General features: G+C 37.4%; 1 protein-coding gene across 1 annotated transcript in view; it reads right to left on the bottom strand.

The window, feature by feature from the left end:
- Positions 1-17,192, bottom strand: part of LOC150088493 (cytochrome P450 2J4-like) — a 32,702-nt gene extending 15,510 nt beyond the window's left edge. The window contains exons 1-3 of the mRNA XM_090369542.1: positions 16,815-17,192; positions 11,478-11,605; positions 5,606-5,712 (exon numbers count right to left, since the gene is read on the bottom strand). Coding sequence (XP_090225668.1) covers positions 5,606-5,712; positions 11,478-11,605; positions 16,815-17,041 — 462 coding nt within the window. The 5' untranslated portion in view covers positions 17,042-17,192. The remainder of the gene's footprint in view (positions 1-5,605; positions 5,713-11,477; positions 11,606-16,814) is intronic.
- Between the last annotated feature and the right edge of the window lie 4,174 nt (positions 17,193-21,366).

Here is a 21,366-nt window from a genome sequence, read left to right as displayed (position 1 = left end):
AGTGATATTGATGAAGGTACATCATGCTTCATATCCAACTTTTGGGATGATGCAAAGGTTGGTAGGGTGATTAATGACAGTAATTAAGTTATACGTCTGCAACAAGATTTAAAAAATTAGGCAGATGGCCTGAGAAATAGCAATTCAAATTTAACATTGACAATTGCAAGGGTATCAGTAATCCTAGAACAACGTACCAACTGTGTAGTACTACATTCAGGGTAGTGGAAAATGAAAAGGACCTGACAGTCTGCACAGGCCAGAGAACTTCATATCTGAATGCACAATTACCCCAAGGTCTTGGCAGTTTGTCTTTACTGCTCACAGAATTTCATAATTCTCTGAGCAGTCCAGAGGTCCATTTCTTTATCAGGGATAAGAAAGTGATTATCCCTTTGAAGGCAATGATCAGATCACATATAGTTTACTACGTACAGGTTTAGAGGCCTCTTTTTAGGAAGAATGTAGAGCTGTTGGAAAGGGTACAGAAGTGGACCATGAGACTGGTGAGGAAAACAAAGGGGAGCTCTTACCGAAAGAGAGGCTTCAGTTATACAAATTGCAGCCTTTAGAGTCTAGGCACTTCGAGTGATCTGACTGGGATGTTTGAAGGCTTTGAATTAGTTGAGCAAACTGAAAATCTGATGGCATTCTTCCACTTGCTTAGACTACACACATGAGTGGGCATAAATTCAAATTGAGTAAGGATGGCTGCGGAATGGATGAGTGGAAGTTTGCCTTCAGCCTATGGATGGTTTATTGTTGGAACAACTTCCATTCCTTGTTGTGGAAGTGGATAGTTTGAGTAAATTCAAGGAAGAACTAGGATAATTATTAGAGAGGTACCTTGTAGAGCAGGTGAACTCATCGGGAGCCAACCCAGTCCAGTTGAATTATACCGCTAAGGTTGCAATATATTCCTAAGTATTAACCCCTGGAATGGTGCCATGAAGGGTATTGTAGAATCTTGGCACCTGCGTATACCGGTAAACCTTACAATAAAGATCTTATTATTGAATTATATTCCTAAGCATCGTTGTATTATATTCCTAAGCATTGTTGCATTATATTCCTAAGAATTTTTCCATTACATTCCTAAGCGTTGCATTAGATTTCATTATATTCCAGTGGCATTATATTGCTAAGATGGTCCAGGCCAAAAAATTATGAAATAAGGTAAAAACGGAAGAGAAGATTACTCTGCTTGGAAGGCAACGTTTCCATGCAGGGAAATGAAACAATGTCTCCTTCTTCTGATTTTGGGAACGATAATCAGAAACAGGAGTAATAGTCCCAATCATCGGACCTGAAAGTTTTTTTCCTAACCATAATAATAAGCAAAAGTATATCGCAGCCGTAAAGCAGAATTTGGAAACGTTACTGATTGCAATGTGATGTTTTGCACACCAGGGAGTAGCTTTGCTCGCCCTTTTGGCTAAAATCAAAATGTACCAGGATTGTCTTTGCAGGTAACAGAGTAGATATATTCACCATCTTCCATACGACAGGTGGAAAAGTTACGGTTTCAAAACCTGTCAATGAAGCGAGGAACTTTTATTGGTATGTTTGAACGCCATGGCTGAGTTAGTCCGTCTCAGGCGAGCTAAAAAAGTGTTTTTTATTTCCCTTAAACTCGGATTTTTCATCCAGAGAAGCATGCAAACCGGACAGAGAACGCATGCGGTTTATGGACGTAATACAAATGGGAGGATGTTTGTCTGAGTAACTTAATATGACATTTTTGTTTCTAATCATTCCTCGTGCATTTCGTTTATCTTATCGTGTGCTTTCACAAACTAACACAGGTGCCAGACAACATGGTCTCTCCTCGAGTAGCTTTGTAATATTTTTGTGGACAAGAATAATCGGTAGCAAGCAATGCCGATCGGAAGAGCTGCACCAAGCGTCGTCATTGTGAGACGATATTTTAAAATTGTACGGGGCTTGACAAACAAAATGAACTCTTTGTATTTTGTTCGTCACCTGTATTTACCTGTATTTAGTAACAACTTGGCAAACGTAAGAAAAACCAATAGATATCCTCCTATTAGATAACTACCGACTAAAACTGGAAACGACAAAGTTTCTGTTGTTTTCAAGGCACTTAAAATTTTTAAACAAACTTTAATGTTTTGCAGTTACCTTTCTTCCCGTTCATGGGGACAGCGATGGACCGAGTAGCTAGCATGCCCAGCAACACACACACTTTGACAACAGTACCTCTACAACAGATATTCAACGATCCAAAGTATCAATTTCGATGTATGACCACGTGCTCTCGTCTTCATTCTCTTCCCCCAACTCAGGTAAGAATATTCCTTACTTTTGAACACTTGATCCTGAGGTGGTTGAATACAATCGCAGGGAAGACCGCACCATCTCTAAAGGGACGGTACATACAAAACTTGAGTGACCTGTTGGAGACAATTAATGCTGGTTATCGTAGCCGCTTGGACAAATGGACGGATACATTTGTAGAGCGTTAAATCTAACCGCTATAAAAAGACAAAATATCCTTTTATCCTTTTGATCTAGTGAGCTACTTCATGTGACAGTTCTGGAGTATAACAGGAAAATCAGCTGCAGCCATAGCCGAGTGTTCAAGCCCGGGAGCACAGACGTGACATTGGGGCAAGCGCGATGGACTGGTCGCATCGTGGGTGACAGTTGCACCACGTGAGAAACAGGATCTAGAATTCTGCAGAAATTGCCAAATCGAATAATAATAATTAAAATTTGTTATTCATGAAATTTTAAAATGACAACAATCTGCTTGGAGACATTATATTTACTTACAGAAAAAACTGATAACACATTGGAAACTGCACAGAATACACAGAACAACCAAAGAACACAGCAAATACATCGCTTTCTCCAACATAAAATTAACTTAAACAGATTTGAATTATGGATAATTACATTTTAATTATTAATCTGCAGGTTTGAGCAGAGCACTGGAGGGTTTTTTGAGAGTTCTACCGGAGATTTTACAGCCCACGAATTCCCAGATGTTGATGAAGTCGTGAACAGAGGAGCACAGATTGAGTGCCATTTTGAGCATCCGCCCATATGCCAAGTGCTGGGGTTGAGTGTAGCTTCGGTTTTTACAGATCTGTGATTTTGATGTCGTATAGGGAAGGAGTACCCAATTGTTGTCCCACTTCACGACCCAGAATTCTAGACCCCAAAGCGTCTTCAGGCTGTCAAAGGACCTGCAGACCATATTTCAATATCGTAACTGATGACTGAGCTGAAATAGTAGAGGCGAAAGAAATTTCCTGACTGTTTCTTTGTTATGCCACCTACAAAAGTAGAGTTTGATGCCCAAGAAAGCCTGCAGCGCTTTCGCGCGGTGTTTGGATGTGTTACTAATAATTCAGATTCCCCTCCGTTATCAGCCCTAAGAATTTAAATGAATGAGAGGCGACTAGAAGATGCCCCTCAAGCAAATCACATGCAGATCTCAATCTGCTTGTGCTCTGGGTGAGTGGATGATATACTTTGATTTTTCCGAGTTTAGTTTTAGGCCACAGAAACTGGGTTCTTTTCGCCCAGTAAAAAAGGCAAGTCGACCAGAGAACACACGCAATTTACAGACACAAATACAAGTTTATGTAATTAATTCCGGATAACTCCAATAATTTGATTTTTGTTCTCCTTCTGTGAATATCGCCTTTTCTGGACACTAAAACTAAACTCGGAAAGTGTTGTGTTGAATGTGTAGTATTATGTTGGGTTGTGATGTTATATCATGGCATTTGGCTGCATGGGTATTGGTGGGACCCCACGTTGCTCGCACACAACTTCTAGGAGCCAGCCAGACAAACCATTATCCTCTGCCTTGTCTCCTGAGTTCCCTGGACGAAGATAAAAAAAAAATAAAAATAAGAATGAGGTGTTAGCAGAATTTGATAGCTAGCATATAATGTCGTTGGTTTAGTCCATAAATGCAGGTAGCTCATTAATTAGCGGTAGAAATATCGCCGAAAACAGCAGCGCCAAAAAAATATCCAACTTGTGTAAACCGACGTCCACCTGTTTGCTGATTCAATGATTCCTTGTTGGAAGGTGAGGAATCTCTTGGTGAGTAGACTGCTGAGAAGCTTAGAGACTACCTGTGAAACCGTAGTATTTCTCCAGGAGCCACATGAGTGGATTAATCTGTACTCAGTCAAAGGCAGCTTTCAATCAAGGAAGATAGCATGAAGAACATAGCCATTTTCAAGCCTGAAGAGTTTTCAAATTTAGAGCGTCTAGAGATGTTATCGGTGATCTTTGTGAGAGTGCATATTGTGTATTCTGAGGTCGCCGAGAAAGAATATGATTATCAACAGCTTTAAAAATGCACTTCTTTAAGCATTTCAGAAAAAGTGAGGAAATAGAAATTAGCCTGAACTCAGTAGCTGAGTTGGGGTTTTGCACATTTGTAACTGGGACGACTCTGCAATTCAGCCAAGCGATTGTGACGACTCGCTGCTGTAGAATTCTGTTGTACAGCTTTGTCACCCCTTCGCTGATGATGTAAGAGGCGATTTCTAGAAAACTAGTGGGAACACAGTCACTTCCGATCGTTGTCGTATCCGCCAGGGTTTTGATAGCCTTCATCAGGTCCTCTTCGCAAAGCGACACTTTAGTGGGGTTAGTTATGTCGCAGTGGGCACAGTTACAGGGAAAGCCTGCCGCTCTGCTGTCTGGTTTGAAGAACAGAATTACTAGATAGCTCCATTCGGCCAGGTATAACTAATGTGTTGATAGGATTTTATTGGTCTACTCGCTGTCCACAGGCTGCCCTCTTCTTCATGAACGTGAAGAAGAGGAACGCTATCCTCTTCTTTATGAACGTGTCGATTGCCTGCTTCTTAGATTTCTGGAAGGTGCTTCTGGCAAGTGAATAAGCTGAGTATGATCTTTCTGAAGGAAGCTTCTTGAATTGAGCATGTTGTCGCTTTACCTTAAATTGATGCAAAAGGGTGTTGGACCACTATGGCGTAGAGCGTGAGCAAATGATACATATACTCTTGACTTGGCCACTCTTGCAATGATGACAGCCAATCTCTGAAAACAAAAAGGTGCTTCCTCAATATCAATTCCAATGAGAATTTTCCAAGGGTAGAGTCGAAAGAAAAGAGGTCAGTTAACGTTTCTGTTTTTAAGTATTTTGTATCATAAACAGCCTTCTGATCTATAGAATCGGGATCGATTAGTAACAGCAGTCTTTTGCCACGAGGATCAGAGATGCTTCTACTGGTGTGCGGTCTCAGATAAATATCGAATTACAACTGATTACAGCTGTAACCTTCTTGATTAATATTTGGATGAAAATGCATTATTCATTCGGATGATGCGCTTTACTTTATTTCATTTCGTTTTCTTTTTTTAATCAACCGCTATCCAACTATAAAACACTGGTACCTAACAAACATCCCTGTTCTTCATTATCACACTTGTCATTGTGCTGCCTCAAGTCTATCCCCATCATCTTTGTAAAATTTTGCATTGGAGCTTTTTTTCGTTGCGAAACACAGTTGTGAAATACAGTTAACTTTCAGAGCACAAAAGTTTCAGAAAATGCATTACTATTTACCGTTATATCAATTACAATTACCTTTATGCGCTCTTCCATCTCGCCTTTACCGAATCCCAGATCGCGAAGTATGTGTAATGCAAATCTTCTTTGTTCCTGCCAGACAGGGCCATTTTCTGCAAGTAAAGCTAAAGGAAAAATTGCAGCAATTGTTATCTATACGCGTGTTAAACTGAATATCCTCATGCAGCTGAAATGCTTTAAAATTCAGAAAGACTATAAAGAATTATTTCTAACAATACTAGTTAAACAAAATAATTTTTTTCTGAATTATATCCATAATTAAACGACTATTGTTTTATAAATAAATAAATAAATAAATAACTAAATAAATCTTTATTGTGAAGTAGAATTACAGCACAATATCCCATCACGGCGACGAGTGCCAGGGGTTCACATATAGATAACATAAGTACAAATTCAAATGGCTACAAAATATAGCGAACACATACAAAAGGCTACAAAATACAGATTACAAATGCAAAAAGAAATACAAATACATCATAAAAACAAGGAGCTGAACACAAATAAAGAAAAACAAATACAACTTGGCAGTGATTCAGGTTTCAAGAGCTTTGATAAAGTTGTGTCTGTCCTTCTTTTTACTTATTATGGTGTCGATGTCGGCGTCCACACGGTTGAGGGCAGCGAGCATCTGCTTGGGCAGAAATCTTTCGGTGAGTACAAGCCTGTTGTGGTGAGCCACAAGTGCTGGTACCGACCTTAGGCTTGGCTGTGGAATCCTCCAAGAGCAAGCATTCCAAATATTTGGAGATGATATTTGGCCTGAGATGAGTTTGGCTGTGAAGACCAGCCTCTTTTCAACGATCAGGAACTTCAACCTCGGGATGTCGAGTGCTTGTGCCATCATGGTAGTTGTGGTAGCGGGAGGTAGCCGAAGCTTGTTATTCGCCCATTTCAGTAGCCAGTATTCAGCAGTGTACACCCGCTTAAGGTTTGTATGTGCAGCAGAGGCCCATATTTCTGCACCATAGAGAATGGCAGGGTAGACGGTGGAGGTGATGAACCTTTTAACAGTGGCAGGATGTCGGACGTGTAGCAGCTGCTGCTTTGAGATCCACCGTAGACGAGAAAATCTGGTACTGAGTTTGTCGATCTGGTTGACAAAGGACATCTTTTGGTCGAACAGAACGCCAAGGTCTGTGTGCGAGGGTACGTTTGGTATTCGTACCCCTGCGAGTGAAACGTTGGGTACTGTCGGCATGGATTTAAGGGAGAATATAACCTGAGCAGACTTCAGAGGGTTGATTTTTAGATTGAAGTTTGCCAGGTACAATTCTAGATCCTTAAGTTAGGAATTGATCCTGTTGCTGAGCTGGGCGGGGTTGTCGCCAGGGTTAATTGGAGTCAGCAGTTTGAAGTCATCGGCATAGCATAGGAGACCATTCGTTGAGGCAATAATGGGCACGATGATGGCTGTGAACAGGACACCAGACAGGACACCCCCCTGCGGTACTCCAGCAGTAATGTCGCAGGATAGGGTATGTTGCTGCCGATGGAGAATAAGTATTCTGTGACTGAGAAGTGATTCCAAAAAGCACAGCATATCACCTCGAATGTGAAAATTCTCCTTAAGTAGGAGGAGCAAGTCCGGAATCGACAAGGCATCAAAGGCTGCGCTTATGTCGAGGTATGTGGTTGCTAGCTCAGCTCTTTGTTCGAATGCTGAGAGAATGCGTTCTGTGGTGGCTGCCAAGTTAGTGATTGATGATTTTCCTGCGATAGCATAGTGGATTTCAGGTGGTTTCGTCTGGAGGATTTGTTGAGTGATTGTGGGTAGCAAAGCCTTTTCAAGAGTTTTTAACAGACAAGAGGCAACTGATATGGGTCTGAACTGGCTGACTTTGTGGCAAATTGGTTTTTGGGGATGGGGTACACTCTGTATTTATTCCACTGGGGTGGGAAATAATGCTCAGCGAGGCATCTGTTGTAGATCGAGAGAAGAGGGCCTATGATGAATGTGCTTAAGCATTTGATCATAAATTGTGGAATTCCATCCTCCCCAACAGTGGCTGTTGTGGGAAGGGAATTGATGGCACGTATGAGCTCCTGTTCCGTGATCTGGATAGTCTCTAGGACATCTGAAGGGTTTTCATAGTCAGGCTGGACAACTGTAGATGGGACTGTGGTTGTATTTGAAAATCTGGCGATGTATTTGAGCCATTCTTGAGGATCAAGCATGTGATTGAATCCATCATGTGGGGCAGCATAGAATGGCTTTCCTTTCCTCAGAGTGCGGTTAAGGTTCACTTGGATTGCGTCAGCTTTCTTTCGATTAAAGTGGGCCCTGGCACGGGAAAAGGCGATTCTGTCTTTACTGTCATTCGTATGCTTCCATTTCTTATGTAGGACTTGTTTCATTTTGAAGCTGTTGTTAAGATCAGCAGTCCACCACGATCTGGAACGGGGAGTTACTGTTACTCGTTTGGCGGCAGCATAGTCGGTGACGGATTTAATCCAGTCAGACAGGAGTGTCACTGCAAGGCTGAGGTCGCAGTCAATGAGGACATCCCAAGGAATGCAAGATGCTGCTTCTACACAGAGTTGAGGATTAAGGTATTTAGGTGCTGAAACGTATTTGACTATTTTGTTGTCAGGGATGTTGAAGTTTGGCACCTGCAATGACCATGTCAAAACTATGGGCTGGTGATCAGACAGGAAGAATGCGATGGGATCAGCCTCAGCTGTGCATGGTGTTGAAGCAAAAGCAAGATCCAGTAGGTTCAATCCCCTGGTGGGGTTCTCATTGACCCGTATCATGTTGATGGATTTGAAGAACCCGCAGAGCCTGATAAAGAGGTGATGTCGGTTTGGAGGCAGGTTAAAATCACCACAAACAAGGAGTTGTGCAGATGGACGAAGATGGTTTAAGAGCCAATTCCCTAAATCTTCAATAATTTCAATTGTAGGCCCTGGGGGAATATACACAGATGCGATATCAATGTGGCTGGAGTGGAAGCGTAGCGAGACTATAATCGCTTCGAAATCTTCAGTTGTAGTTGAGGTCGAATTCTCATATGAGAATAGGGAGGTGTTGTACAGTATGGCTGCTCCACCGCCTCTAGATTGCTCCCTGGATGCAGATAGCATGTTGTAACCAGCAATAGCTGAGCAGAAGAGTGTATCTTGATTAGTTTGAAGCCACGTTTCTGCGAGGCAGACCACATCAGCGACCTGGGAGAGGAAGATCTGTTCTGCTGAGTCTAGTTTGTTCCTAATGGACCTGATATTTTGGAAGTACACCCTGATGACAGGTGTTCGACGAACTTCCGTCCTGATTGGAGGTGTTCTGAGTTGGCGTGTTCGAAAGCGAACGGCTCGACGTCCTGACGAAATATGGACTGGTATTTTATGGGATCCATCACCTAGGGGACTCAGGATACTCTTATCATGGCGGAGTGGTGCCTTAACTGTGGGGTTTAGCAGAGCAGTGGGACGAAAGGAGGACTGTCGAGATCTTTGGAAGTTGTCCGGGAACAAGTCCAGTCAGCTGTGGGTAGTGATGTTGCAGTCTTGGTTTTGGTGCAGAAGTGGAGGTTGGGGAAGGTGACTGGTTTTCCTATTATAGAAGGGTCGAATAATGGTGCCAATAGGCCAGATAGATTCGGTTCCAATTAAACTGAACAGGTCCTGTGCGCATTCAACCCTGAACGATGCGCAGCGGGGGTTCCTGGTGTGAAGTTGCTGCACCTTTAGTCGAAGGTTTAGTTGATCACGTAGAACCTCAGCAACATGGTTTGCTGTGGTATTGGGGCTAAGCGAGATACGAAAAGTCCACTAGAGGATCTGGACTTCTGCCGTCTGGGAGGTGTGTGGGAAGGCTGCAGTTTGGAGTTGGTCGATGTGCCAATTCGAAGCCATTCACGTGAAGCCGTACTTGTTCGTTGGTTCACTCTGAGGTTCATACTTGTACTTTCCTCTGGTTGCATAGGATAGGATGGATATGCAGTGAGGTGAACTGGGAGTGGAAATTGTAATGTGGAGGAATCCGCTGGTTCGAATATTGAATTCGCTCCGACACTTAATCCCAGGCCTAGGGTAAAACAGAATACCCATCAAGAGAAAAAAATATTTGTCAAAAGAATATCAAATGGAAAAATAAATTATTTAAACCTCACTTTCGAAAAAAACGCTCAAAAATTTTATTCTCCATTTTATATTACTATTAACTTCACATTAGAAAAAAAAATAATAAAATCAGACGAAAAAAAAGTTGTTTAATAATTAAATTGATGTAATAAAAAACTCAAACTTAAGTTGCGAGGATTAATTCAGATAACAATTTTCGAACCCAAAACGAAAATAGATAAGACTTCGTATATAACATAGAGCAAGGCCCAAACTCATTATGATGAATTGAGAAGAAACTGTATTAGTTACATTTAATGGCGAATAGATCCCACTTTCATCTTAGAAAATCTGGATTTTTCAGGGCATGGACACAACGAGATGTGTGTCGAAAGCCTGCAACAGGAATTTCGGTTCATACTGACTCAATTGCTGCCCATAGTTTTTTTCAAATTCGGTGGATGCCGATTTCCACTGCAAAGAATTCGTTCTATCTCATTCTGAATTTTGTTAAATGTTTTCAGATCTAATGATTGGGAGGGCACCACAATATGCTGAATTCATTCTCATATTCCTTAAACCAGTTCTTCAAAATTATTGCCATGTGGCATGGTACCTAATCTTATTTGGAAGAACCATTGTTAAATGGGTACACTGCATTCTTGAAGAGATGCATCTGGTCGGAAAATTTTTTAGATAACCTGTAGCATCCAAGCGTTAACCCATTAACAACATGCGTGTCGCACAGTCAGTATAATCACCGTCCTCCACATGCGGGTGAAAAACCGTCGAATCCTTGATGACGCTAGGAATTTTAATGAGATTCTTTCACAACTCGAATGAGAGTCGGTCTCAGGCGAAGATTCCATCGATTTCCCTATTTAGTTCAGCAAATAGGAAATCGACCACAGAATACAAGCAGGTTACGGGACCATAAGGCTAAATTCAGCCTACTATGCTAGCCTCCTAAGCCACGAGATTTCAAAACAACTGAGGATATAGAGAATCAGATAGAACAAGCAGAATGGAATAGAGATCAACATCCATCCAGCTTTCAAAAACTGTCCATCAAGACCATCATCCGGGTAGTAAATTTTCGAACACCCCTTATTTTTACATGTACGACAAATGCAGGTTGTTCCAAGGGTTAAAGGAATAGTTACTCACTATTACACAGGTATGCCTAATAAAGTGACCACTCACTGCTGTTATTGTTCATATTTAGCATTTCACTGAAATCTCTGAAGGCATAGAGACAGCAGTGTGTTTAATATGTATATTGCTTGAATGATATGATCGACTTGCCTGTTTTATGAATAAAGAGACCCGTGAGGAAAAACAAAGAAATGTTCTCTCAAAATAGACTAAATTGACTACGATGTGAAATTATAGCTCGAAAAATTTCGATCACCTGGAATCGGGAAAACCCAGGAATTTTCTACACGATGTGGAGGAACGGTGATCGTAACCACTGCACTGTCTGCAAGCATTTACAGTGTCAAGTGCTGACCTCAGACCTCAGTGCCAAAAGTTCATCTCAGCGTTTTACTGAAAAGTTTTGCAATCTTTATTCTGAATCTGTTTCGATGCATTCTCTTAATTTCACATTTGGAGAGAATCGTCCTGTACTGCTTAATTATAACTAGTAGATGCGAAGACCTTAATAAACTACAGTAGAATAAATATAGACTTATACCTTACACTTTTATTAATTAAATTTGTTTTTATTTTTCAAATGAAAGTTTTAAGTATCGTAAGACTTGTGATAAAAAAAGCATATCAAAATAACGGCTGTTTTGCTTACTTTTGTTTTCTGGGGAAAGAGCCAGCGAGGTTGGATGTGGTCTGTCTAGGAATGCTGACTTGTTCATTGCCTCTTTTACGCTTTCGAAGTCATTTAGGAAAACAACATACCGAGTTCCGACCTTCATGCTGGAAAGAATAATAAAATAAAATCAATATACTTTAAATTAAAACCTCAGAATTTGAAATCCATAAAATTCAGTCCAATTCACCGCAGATGCGAGTTTTCTAATTTCTCTTAATTTCAAGAAGAAACACGTATTGATGAAATTCAACTTTGTTATAAGCATTTGTTCTTCTCCTATTCTTTCACTTTTTTTTGACAATATCTGTTTTTAAACAGTTAAGAATTATAATGATTAAACTGCTCCTATATTAAATTCTGGCGTTAATATTTATGTCTGAAAGGTTGACCAGCTATAAACCTCGAAAATAAGATATCCGAGATTAATATGCAATGACCACGTTGGCATCTTTCTTAATTAAGTATGATCTTATTCTTTAATCACAAGCAGTCTGACAGAATTATGTTTCCAAAATGTGATTCAGAAAAATAACTCAACCCTTGGCCATAATACTGAAGGTCTGAAATTGTGAGCGTGAAAATGATGCAGAAAAAACGACTAAATAGAAATAAAATTACATTAAATGAAATGATGTTAATTAAAATTGAGGTGCCCAAAAATATAATGATATAAATTGGATACTCTAGATAATTAATCAGAAGAATGTTTTGTAGAAAAATAAAACAAAAGAATTCAAAATGAAGGAAAGCCTAAAGTTCAGTTGTACAGAATTAGAGTCTACTTCGCTTCGTCTATCAGATACTGTAGCTATCTGCGGATACCCGTAAACGTAATTCTATGGTCAATATGCCTGTTTGCGGGATAAAAGCCATGGAACTGTATCAGTTGTTTAACTGTTTCTTTAAAGATGCAAGAAGATCCATAACCCTCTCAAGTTAGTGGCACTGGGTTATGATCGCTGTCTTTCCACTGCGTGGAAAGGTTCGATTTCGAATTCCATTTGGACAGCAGGAATCTATATGGGCCTTTTTCCCACTGTGAACGTTCAATGGACCTCCAGCGAGATTGCACAATATCCTACATTTCTGTTTTTTTTTATTAAGCACAACATACAAGTCAGCACAAGAATACAAACAGTTTAATAGCTTAACTTTAGCACTCCGGAGTAGCACAATGCATATAATCATTTGAGTACCTGCCACATGGAAAGAAAATCCAGTTTAGATCCAATCAATAACACGAGGAAATTTTATGTTTTTGTTTCAATTTGTGGCTGAATTAGTTGGTCTCTACCTTCGTTTTCATGGGTTTCTTCGGTAAATTATTTTTTTCGTCCAGCAAATTGTCCAAAGAATGCATGCAGTTGCAGACATAATGTATTGACGCCTCATGGACTTCGTTGCGTTCAGTCACCGATGTTCAAATCCATGACTAAATACGGTGCAGTTTCTTGTATTCTTTCTATCTTGTGAATTACTATCATCGGGTGGTCGTCTCGGATTAATTTATATACAGTTTACGCATTAAAATGAACAAACAATGTTCATAAACGTTTTCCACATGGTTTGGAAAAGCTCGTAAATCAGTCTCGAACAGTAAATCAACTCAAGTTTTTATTAACAACTATTTTTTCTTCATAATTTTCTGGATAAGGCTTATTAGGCAAAAAGATATTCAGTTATTCCAAAATTTCTTTGTGACTGATAAACGTACTGGTTAGCTGAACAATCATCGAGTCTAAAAAAGACATAAATAAGCTGACTCGATAATGACTCTCTGGAGTAGTCACATGGAACTCATTAACTGTTGTTTGTTTATCTGTCCACTCCTCGGTAATTTGTTCCAAAGAAGAAACAACAGGTTTGAATAATTCTACAAATACAGTGATTGATTCATGTCTTTCGATCCATCTAGTTGAACATAGCTGCTTTAATCTCTGCCTTTTTATTATCAGGGCATTATTTATCGACCCATTCCTGAAGAAGACTGTTTCTTTTTGGTGTAATGAAGAAAGAATAACATGATTCAACCATTCCCATGCAATTTCTTATAGATTTTTCGGAGCAAGAATGGCTTATGGCTAGAGTCAGACAATGGGAAGCACAGCGTACGTAGAGTGTAGATGGATACTTATCGAGAACTCTCGTTTTCAAGCCTTTTACTTTACCTCACATTGCACTAGTGCCATCGTACTATGGCGCCTTACAAGGTCATCTTAGGTATTTCAAGTGTATAACCATTTTCATCAGTGAATACACCATAGTTAGCCAAGTTTTTTTGCCTGATATACTTTTTCCAGAAAACGAACACATAATGAAAATTGTCCAACTTAACCTGTATTTGCTGTTTCATCAGCTAATACTGAAAAACATTTGCTTTCATTTAGTTGCAGTCTTTTTTTTTTTAATTTGGCTGATATTGATGCAATATCAGATGCAATTTAAGTTATTGCATCAATGTTTTGAGCAGAAACTCCAGTAATTCGAAAAGTTAACCAGCATAAAGCGACTCTCTATATTAGGAAAGTTAGACTTCAGAAAGTCGAATTTCAAAAAGAGGAAATTGAAGACTTCTGAGTGATTGGTGAAAATTCATATTGAATTTCAAGGCTCCTTTCAAGCTCGGACCCCAGTGCAGCTACATTCATTGGCTTAGTTATGCCACTGAAAAATATCATCGTTTTTTTTCTGTAGATTTTGTTTTTCAGTTAACTCTTCGTGAACTCGAACCCTTTGAGAGAACAGTGAAGAAAAAAAAAACGCCTCCTGCGTTATTTTGTTTAATTTCAAATTGTTCATTAAGGGAGGGTCAATGCCCCTCTAAACCTCCGCACGAATACGCCTCTGATTGATCCATCTATTTAAATGATGTCACAGGAAGAAATCAAAGGAGTTTTCGTGGCATTAAGAGCGGAAATACACTATTATCACTTCACGAGACTTCACTTGTATTGTCATTGGCTGTATTCACATGATAACACGTCGGGCGGCTTCAAGACCGAATGACATTGTCAAGAGCTGAGATATTTCTGTTCGAACAGAAATTTTGTTAGGCGTGACAAGAGGAAAATGGAGGAAATGCTAATAGAAAATTAAATTTGAAGTAAATAATCTGTTTTGAGGGCACAAGTAAGAATATCCGAAAACAAATAACAGCAACATCAAGGACGTTACACCTGTGCCTATTCCGAAGCACCCTCCACTTCGACCAGCTACTCGGCATACTCATCGCAAATGTCCAGTCACAGGGACGCTCAAAAATAGCCAAAGGAAGAAAACTGACCAACAGAATTACAATTAAGAAATTGAGAGGACGAGCAAGTCGATCATTTCAATTTGTACAACTCATAACAATTTCTTACAAGTTCAGCTTTTACTGGCCCACATTTTTACATTTTTTGTTGTTATTAAATTTCATTAAAATTTTTTGTTTTGTATTTTGACAGAATAAGTCCTTATTCAAAATTAAACTTGCAGTATTTCTCAACTTTCCCTAAACATACAACTAATTTTCCCTTAGAGCTGATTGAATTTCGAAATTGCGTATTTTGCCCTTGAATGTCATCCTTAATTAGATTGTACTGTATAGGAAATTAAATTCTTCTTTATTCATCCGTAATTACATCTTGAAACGATTTTCATCTTCTTCTAAGTCCTGCAGTAAATGATGGAATTCGCCTTTTTCTGTTCTCTTCCAGTTGATGTCGTGTATCAATTGCGTACTCTTTTGTTTTCTGGGCTATAAGAGAAGTGCATGCATTTTCTAAATCTTCTTCAAAATCTAAAGTGTACAATGAACTGTGGAAATTCATTTCGCTTCAGCTTTCCTGAAAGAGAATGACACGTATACAACGTTACAGGTTGCCAGACGTACCCCTTTTCGAAGTATAATAAAACTTCCAAGATACCCCTTTTTTAAAATTTGAAAAAAGCAGAAATCATAAAACACCCTGTTTAGATGATTATTTAGGAAGAAAGAATTAACTGACAATAAAGTTGTTGTTGAAATGCGCCCTTAATTAAAGACTCAAACACGACATTCTATCCTATTTACAAAGAGGGGTTGTAGAATATTCATATTATGCTTACTTTGTAACCTTTTACATTTTACTTGACATCTTTTGTCAAGTAGAATGTAATGGTTTAAGGTTCAGGCAACAAACGTTTTTTAATTAAAATTCCCAATATCAATATCGATTTGCTGTATGAAGAATATGTTCTGTTGAAATCATTCCGTATAAATATTGAGACAAAAAGACCTCAAAAATACCACAGATGTTTGGATAAAAATTTTAAATGTGTACGAAGTACGTAATACAGAAAAAAATATTAATTTTTTTTTGCTTTTTTTGTTTTTGCTTTGTCTCAGTCAAATGCAATGAATGAGCGAGTATTGAGCTCAATGTTTAACGCGTGGAAAAAGGATAGAAATAAATTAGACCTAAAGAATGTTGAAGGAGAATTGTTGCAGAAAACCAATCACAATATGTCATGCAAAGAATTTTTACGCATTATGTACTAAAATATGAAAAACTGTTGAAGAAAATTCGCTCAAATGAAAAGTATTGCTAAATATTTTCTTTTTGATAAAATAAATCAGATTTATTGAATATGTATTGTAAACAATTATGTAAAACATTTGATGTCAATATTTATAAAAGTTTCCTTTAGTGTTTATAACTCTTGTAATAAAATTTTCCGAATTAAGATATAATGCGAGTACACCTAAACGAGAAATGAATATCCCAAACATAAGCATGAGTACCTCGAGATCAAATTTTTAATCTGGCCAACCTACGTTTCAGTTTCTTCTCGACCGTCTTCGCAGTTTACACTAAACAGGGACATGACTAGAGTCCCGTCACGTGATAATAGTGTTTTTTCCGCCTGCAGGCTAAACATCAGGATCTCCCCCATTAATCTCAATGGACAAGTCTCAAGAGTTCAACAGTCGTTCGGCCTCATTCTACTTATTCGCAAAAAGCTTTAACTTGCATCACGTCACGTCATGCCCACTGCGAAAGATCTTCACTATAAAATATCAAGATAAAATATCTTCACTATGAACTATCAAGATAAAATATCTTCACTATAAAATATTAAGATCAAATCTTCACTACAAATATCAAGTAAAAACTTCACAATAAAATATTTTACAAAAACTTCCGTATGAAAACTACTCTTTGATTGTATCCTCTGCATATTTTATAAATAAAAGATTTAATTAATAGCACTAAGTGGGCACTGGAATTTGTCAGCTGAAAATCACGAATGATACTGCTCAGATGTTATTAAATACACAGGTGTACTTACCCGAATACATTCCCATACTTCTTGGCCATTTCAGTCAATTGGAGATGCGCTTGTCTTTCAATAAATGGAAAATAACCGACAATAGGCAGGCATATCGGGCCAGGTGGAAGTCGCCGTTTCCAGTTTTGGCGAGAAAACATAAAACAAGCGCATAACACTATCACAAATATGGCGACAGTATAAGTAATTAAATGTTCCTCTATAGAATGTAAAATTTGGAAATCCATATTCAAGCGGCAAAATACTGCGAAGCACTTTAAGAATTGAATAGACACTTCTTCAGTATCAAATGTATTGCAGAATTCTTTTGTTGAAAAAGTTTGTTAAACGTTAAATCATTATACTGTAGATACGCACTTACACTTCGTTCTGCATTAGACAATAAGTAGAAACTCGCCGCAGTTTAAATGACGCCGATTAAACCCTTCGCTGATATCAAAAGCCTCTCCTGCCATCTGGTGTCATCCATGAATATTGGAAGATTAATGAAGATAGAGATTTTGAATTTCACGCCACAAATAGTTTATGAAACTAAATACATATATATTCTCAAATTAAAAAACAAACAATATTAGTAGTAGTAGTAGCAGTAGTAGTAGTAGTACTATAACTAATAATAATAATAATAATAATAATAATAATAATAATAACAATATTATTATTATTATTAAATTATTATCAAATGTCTAACAGCGGAAGAAGTTTCAAATCACTGTTACCTTGGGTTATGGATTGACTACAGTCTAAGTTGTGCAATTCATATAACAAACTTGTAAAAAAAAATGAGATTTTACGTTTACTTTTTTTATTACATTAAAAATAAGTTAAATCTAAGAACAAAAGTTACCTTTTATTATGCATTATTGGACTCCCAACTCAATTATTTAGTAAATGTATGGGCACGAGCAAATATAATTGAAATAACAGTAATAAACAGCTTAATTAACAGGATTTTGAAACTTTTAAAGGGGACAAACTAACTCTTGGAATGATCTGAATAAGAGAAGGCAATTTTTGTTGAAATATAAAATACTTTATCCAATTCAAAAACTGAAGTTAAATTGATTCTTGAAGAATCTTAATACAATTTATGAAGAGTCGAATGTTCAAACGAATGTTTCACATAATTTTAGGAATCCGAAAGCAGTTGTTTTGCCTCACCCTAGGGTACTAAATAGATTCGGAGATAGGCACACAATGAACATATTAAATAACTTGTTGGCTAGTGTTGATTTCAGGCTCAGGAGAAGTTATTCTATTTCCAAATTAAAATTCCTAATAAGAAGATTTTTGATATTCAATGATACAGTAGATTAGACCTGATATGCAGATCAATTACTTTCTCTGTTTGCAGTGTGGGATGTACTATGTGTAATGACTTCATTGTCTTTTCTGTTAGTTAACAAATCTGTATGCAAAAACTGTTGTAAATGATGAATTACAACTTGTTGTCAAGAAATTCACTTTTCTTTAACAAGTTCGTTTATTGTAAACAAATTCTCTTGATAAAATAAAATTGTATTGTATTATTATTACGTAAGCATGTCTACTGTGTCAACGCTCTTAGAGTAAATCGGAAATATTTCCAATTTGTAAGTTGTTTCATCCTCTCTTTTGTTGTTTATTTTATGTGAGTGCATTATCTGAAACGTCCTGTGTTGACTAATCCAAGGTTTTGCAATCATGAATCATAATATTTACAGAAAGTACCAACTTCCGCTGCACATGCTAGAGGTAGTATGTCATGGCTACAATAATGGGTATCATTATCGATGCTCATTGGAAGAAGCAACCTATAAGGGGAGGGCGAAACAAAAGAAACAGCAGTGGAGGTGTATATTGTGCAGGAAAGAAGAGAGGGAAGAAAGACGTGAAATTTCCTACTCGGTGGAAGAATTTCACGATTTGCTGCATTCAACAACAGTAGTAAACGAAGACTTAGAGGTTACTGAACCTCAGGCGAACACCCTAAATATAGACGACGTACTAAGGAAGTTATCCAGTAAAATTCATTTGCTGGATTTGCTAATAGAAATATTACCAATAAAGAAGCAAATGGAAGACCTGAAGACAGAAGTAGACGATATCAAAAAATCGATCTCTTTTGTCTCAGATTAACTTTGACAAGGTACAAAAAAGCATAAGTAAACTGCAGGACTTCAACGCTGCAATCAGCAAAAGAATTGTGGATCTGGAAGCTTCATTCAAACAAAACGAGGAAAGTTCCAACCTACTTAACTTAAGGATTGACTCGAAAGAACAGCAATTACTAGCAAATAATGTAGAAATAGTAGGATTAAATGGACTAGCGGGCCAAGATCTAGGGCTTGTTATACAGCAGCTAGGACTTGCACTGAAGCTACAGCACAATAAAGAAGTAGAACACTATTACATACCTAACAATAAGAAAATAAACGAAAAGCCTACAATAATTGTAAAATTTTCAAACCATGTGGTAAAGGAAAAATGGATGAGAAACGCAACGGAGATATGACTGACAGCAAATGATGTATTTCAGAACAACAGCAATATTCCAATCTACATAAATGACCAATTAACAACTCACCTCAAGCAATTGTTTTGGGAAACAAAACAATTAGTAAAAACGATTAGTAAATTGGTAACAGTTACAAATTTCTATGGTAAAAACACGGAAGAAGTTATGTGAAGAAGAATGAATCTTCAAGAGCCATAAGAATCTTGAGTTCAAAGGATCTACAGTATATAAAATAGACCCTTATATTGTGAAAAAAAAAAAAAAGAAATTTCCTGAAATCTAGACCTCAGTTAAAGTTAAGACTTCAGTTATGCTTTTTGAGGAATCACAAATTTTCAACTCACCTTTACATTTTTTAAATAATCTAATTCAAGATCTTATAATTGATAAAAATAAGTTCTTTCTGTTAGCTCTAAATATCAGGTCAATAAGAAAAATTGGTTTAACTTCTTGCAATATATAAATTCAATGAAAGATTATATTTCATGTATAGTTTTAACGGAGGTTAACATAAAAAGTGAAGAAATTTCTAATTATAACATACAAGGGTATGATAAGGTCTATATATTGAGAGAGAGTTGAGAAGGGGTGGAGGAATAATAATATACTACAGAACATGCTATAAGGCAATACACGCTTACCACTCGACTCAGTCTTGTGAAAATTGGTGTGTCAAATTATTAGGAGAAGATCCAGAAAACACATTCATGATTTGTGCTTTTTATAGGCCACCAGCAGATTCCATAAACAGCTTTCTAATAGAATTAGGTAACATAATTTTGCAATGGGATGACATACAAGCAGATAAGACCATACTAGTAGGAGATTTTAATATTAATTTACTAACCGATGAAACAGATAATGTGATACTCAGATACTCTGCAATCTTAAACAATTATGGATTTGAACATACCTTATTTGAAATAACAAGGCAACAAAGGACAGAGGGAGATAGAACAGCAAGCTCTTGCTTAGATCACCTTATAACAAATATAAAGTTAAAGTATACTAATTCTTACATATTACTAAATCAACTTTCAGATCACAGAACATGTATACTAATAGTAGATAAGTATTCAAAACAATATCCATGTGTAGATATAAAATTAACAAATATTACGAAGAAAAATTATTTATCAACAGGTAAACTGAAACAGAACATAGAAAACATGTTAATACAAGAGCAAGCATCCTACACAACAAATGTAAATGTCTTTTCAAATAAGATAATACAAATGATAAACAATTCGAGATTTAATGAGGAGAGTGAAGAAAATCACTCAGCTTGCAACATAAATTCTAGGAGTAGCAGGATTAAGCCTAAGAAACCTTGGATGACTAACGAAATAGAAGAATTAATGGTACAAAGGGACAAATACTTCAGGCAGTATAGAAATTGTCCATCAAAGATAGAAAATTATCAAAATTATAAAACACTCAGAAATAAATTGACAGGTATGATAAGAAAACAAAAAAAAACACTTATTACAATCAACTTTTTATTGATAAGCAGACAACTCAAAAGGATAAATGAAACATTATAAATAACCTGTTAAGTACAAGGAAGAAAACATCAAGGGGAAATCAAATTAAAACACTATTAGAGCAGCTTTCTGGTACAAACAATATGAGGCTGCAAATAGGTTTGCCAAAGCTGTATTAGAGCTCAACAGATATGATATACACAACTGCCAACATCCCTTTACTCAACAAGATAGCCTTCCTCAGATAGTAAACTCTTGTTTAGTCTTAACTCTACAATACACTGAGACAGTTGAAGAACAAGAAATCTTATGGACTGGACTGTATTACAGTAACCGAAATAAAGAGAAATAAAGAACAGTTCACTGTTCCCTTGGTGGAGCTAATAGCACGGATGTTAGAGTCGGGAAGCTATCCTACAAACTTACTTTCGTTTAAGATAATTCCTATATATAAAAAGGGACCGTCTGATGACTTTTACAATTATAAACCAATAACAATACAGTCAGTTATAAATAAGATAATAGAAAACTATATATTTGCTCATATAAGCAAATATTTACATCAATATGG

This window comes from Mastigoproctus giganteus, chromosome 3 (assembly GCF_048544385.1).
Source record: "Mastigoproctus giganteus isolate SK-2022 chromosome 3, ASM4854438v1, whole genome shotgun sequence".
In the NCBI taxonomy this organism is placed as follows: Eukaryota; Metazoa; Arthropoda; class Arachnida; order Uropygi; family Thelyphonidae; genus Mastigoproctus; species Mastigoproctus giganteus.
This window is presented reverse-complemented; position numbering and strand designations above follow the sequence as displayed.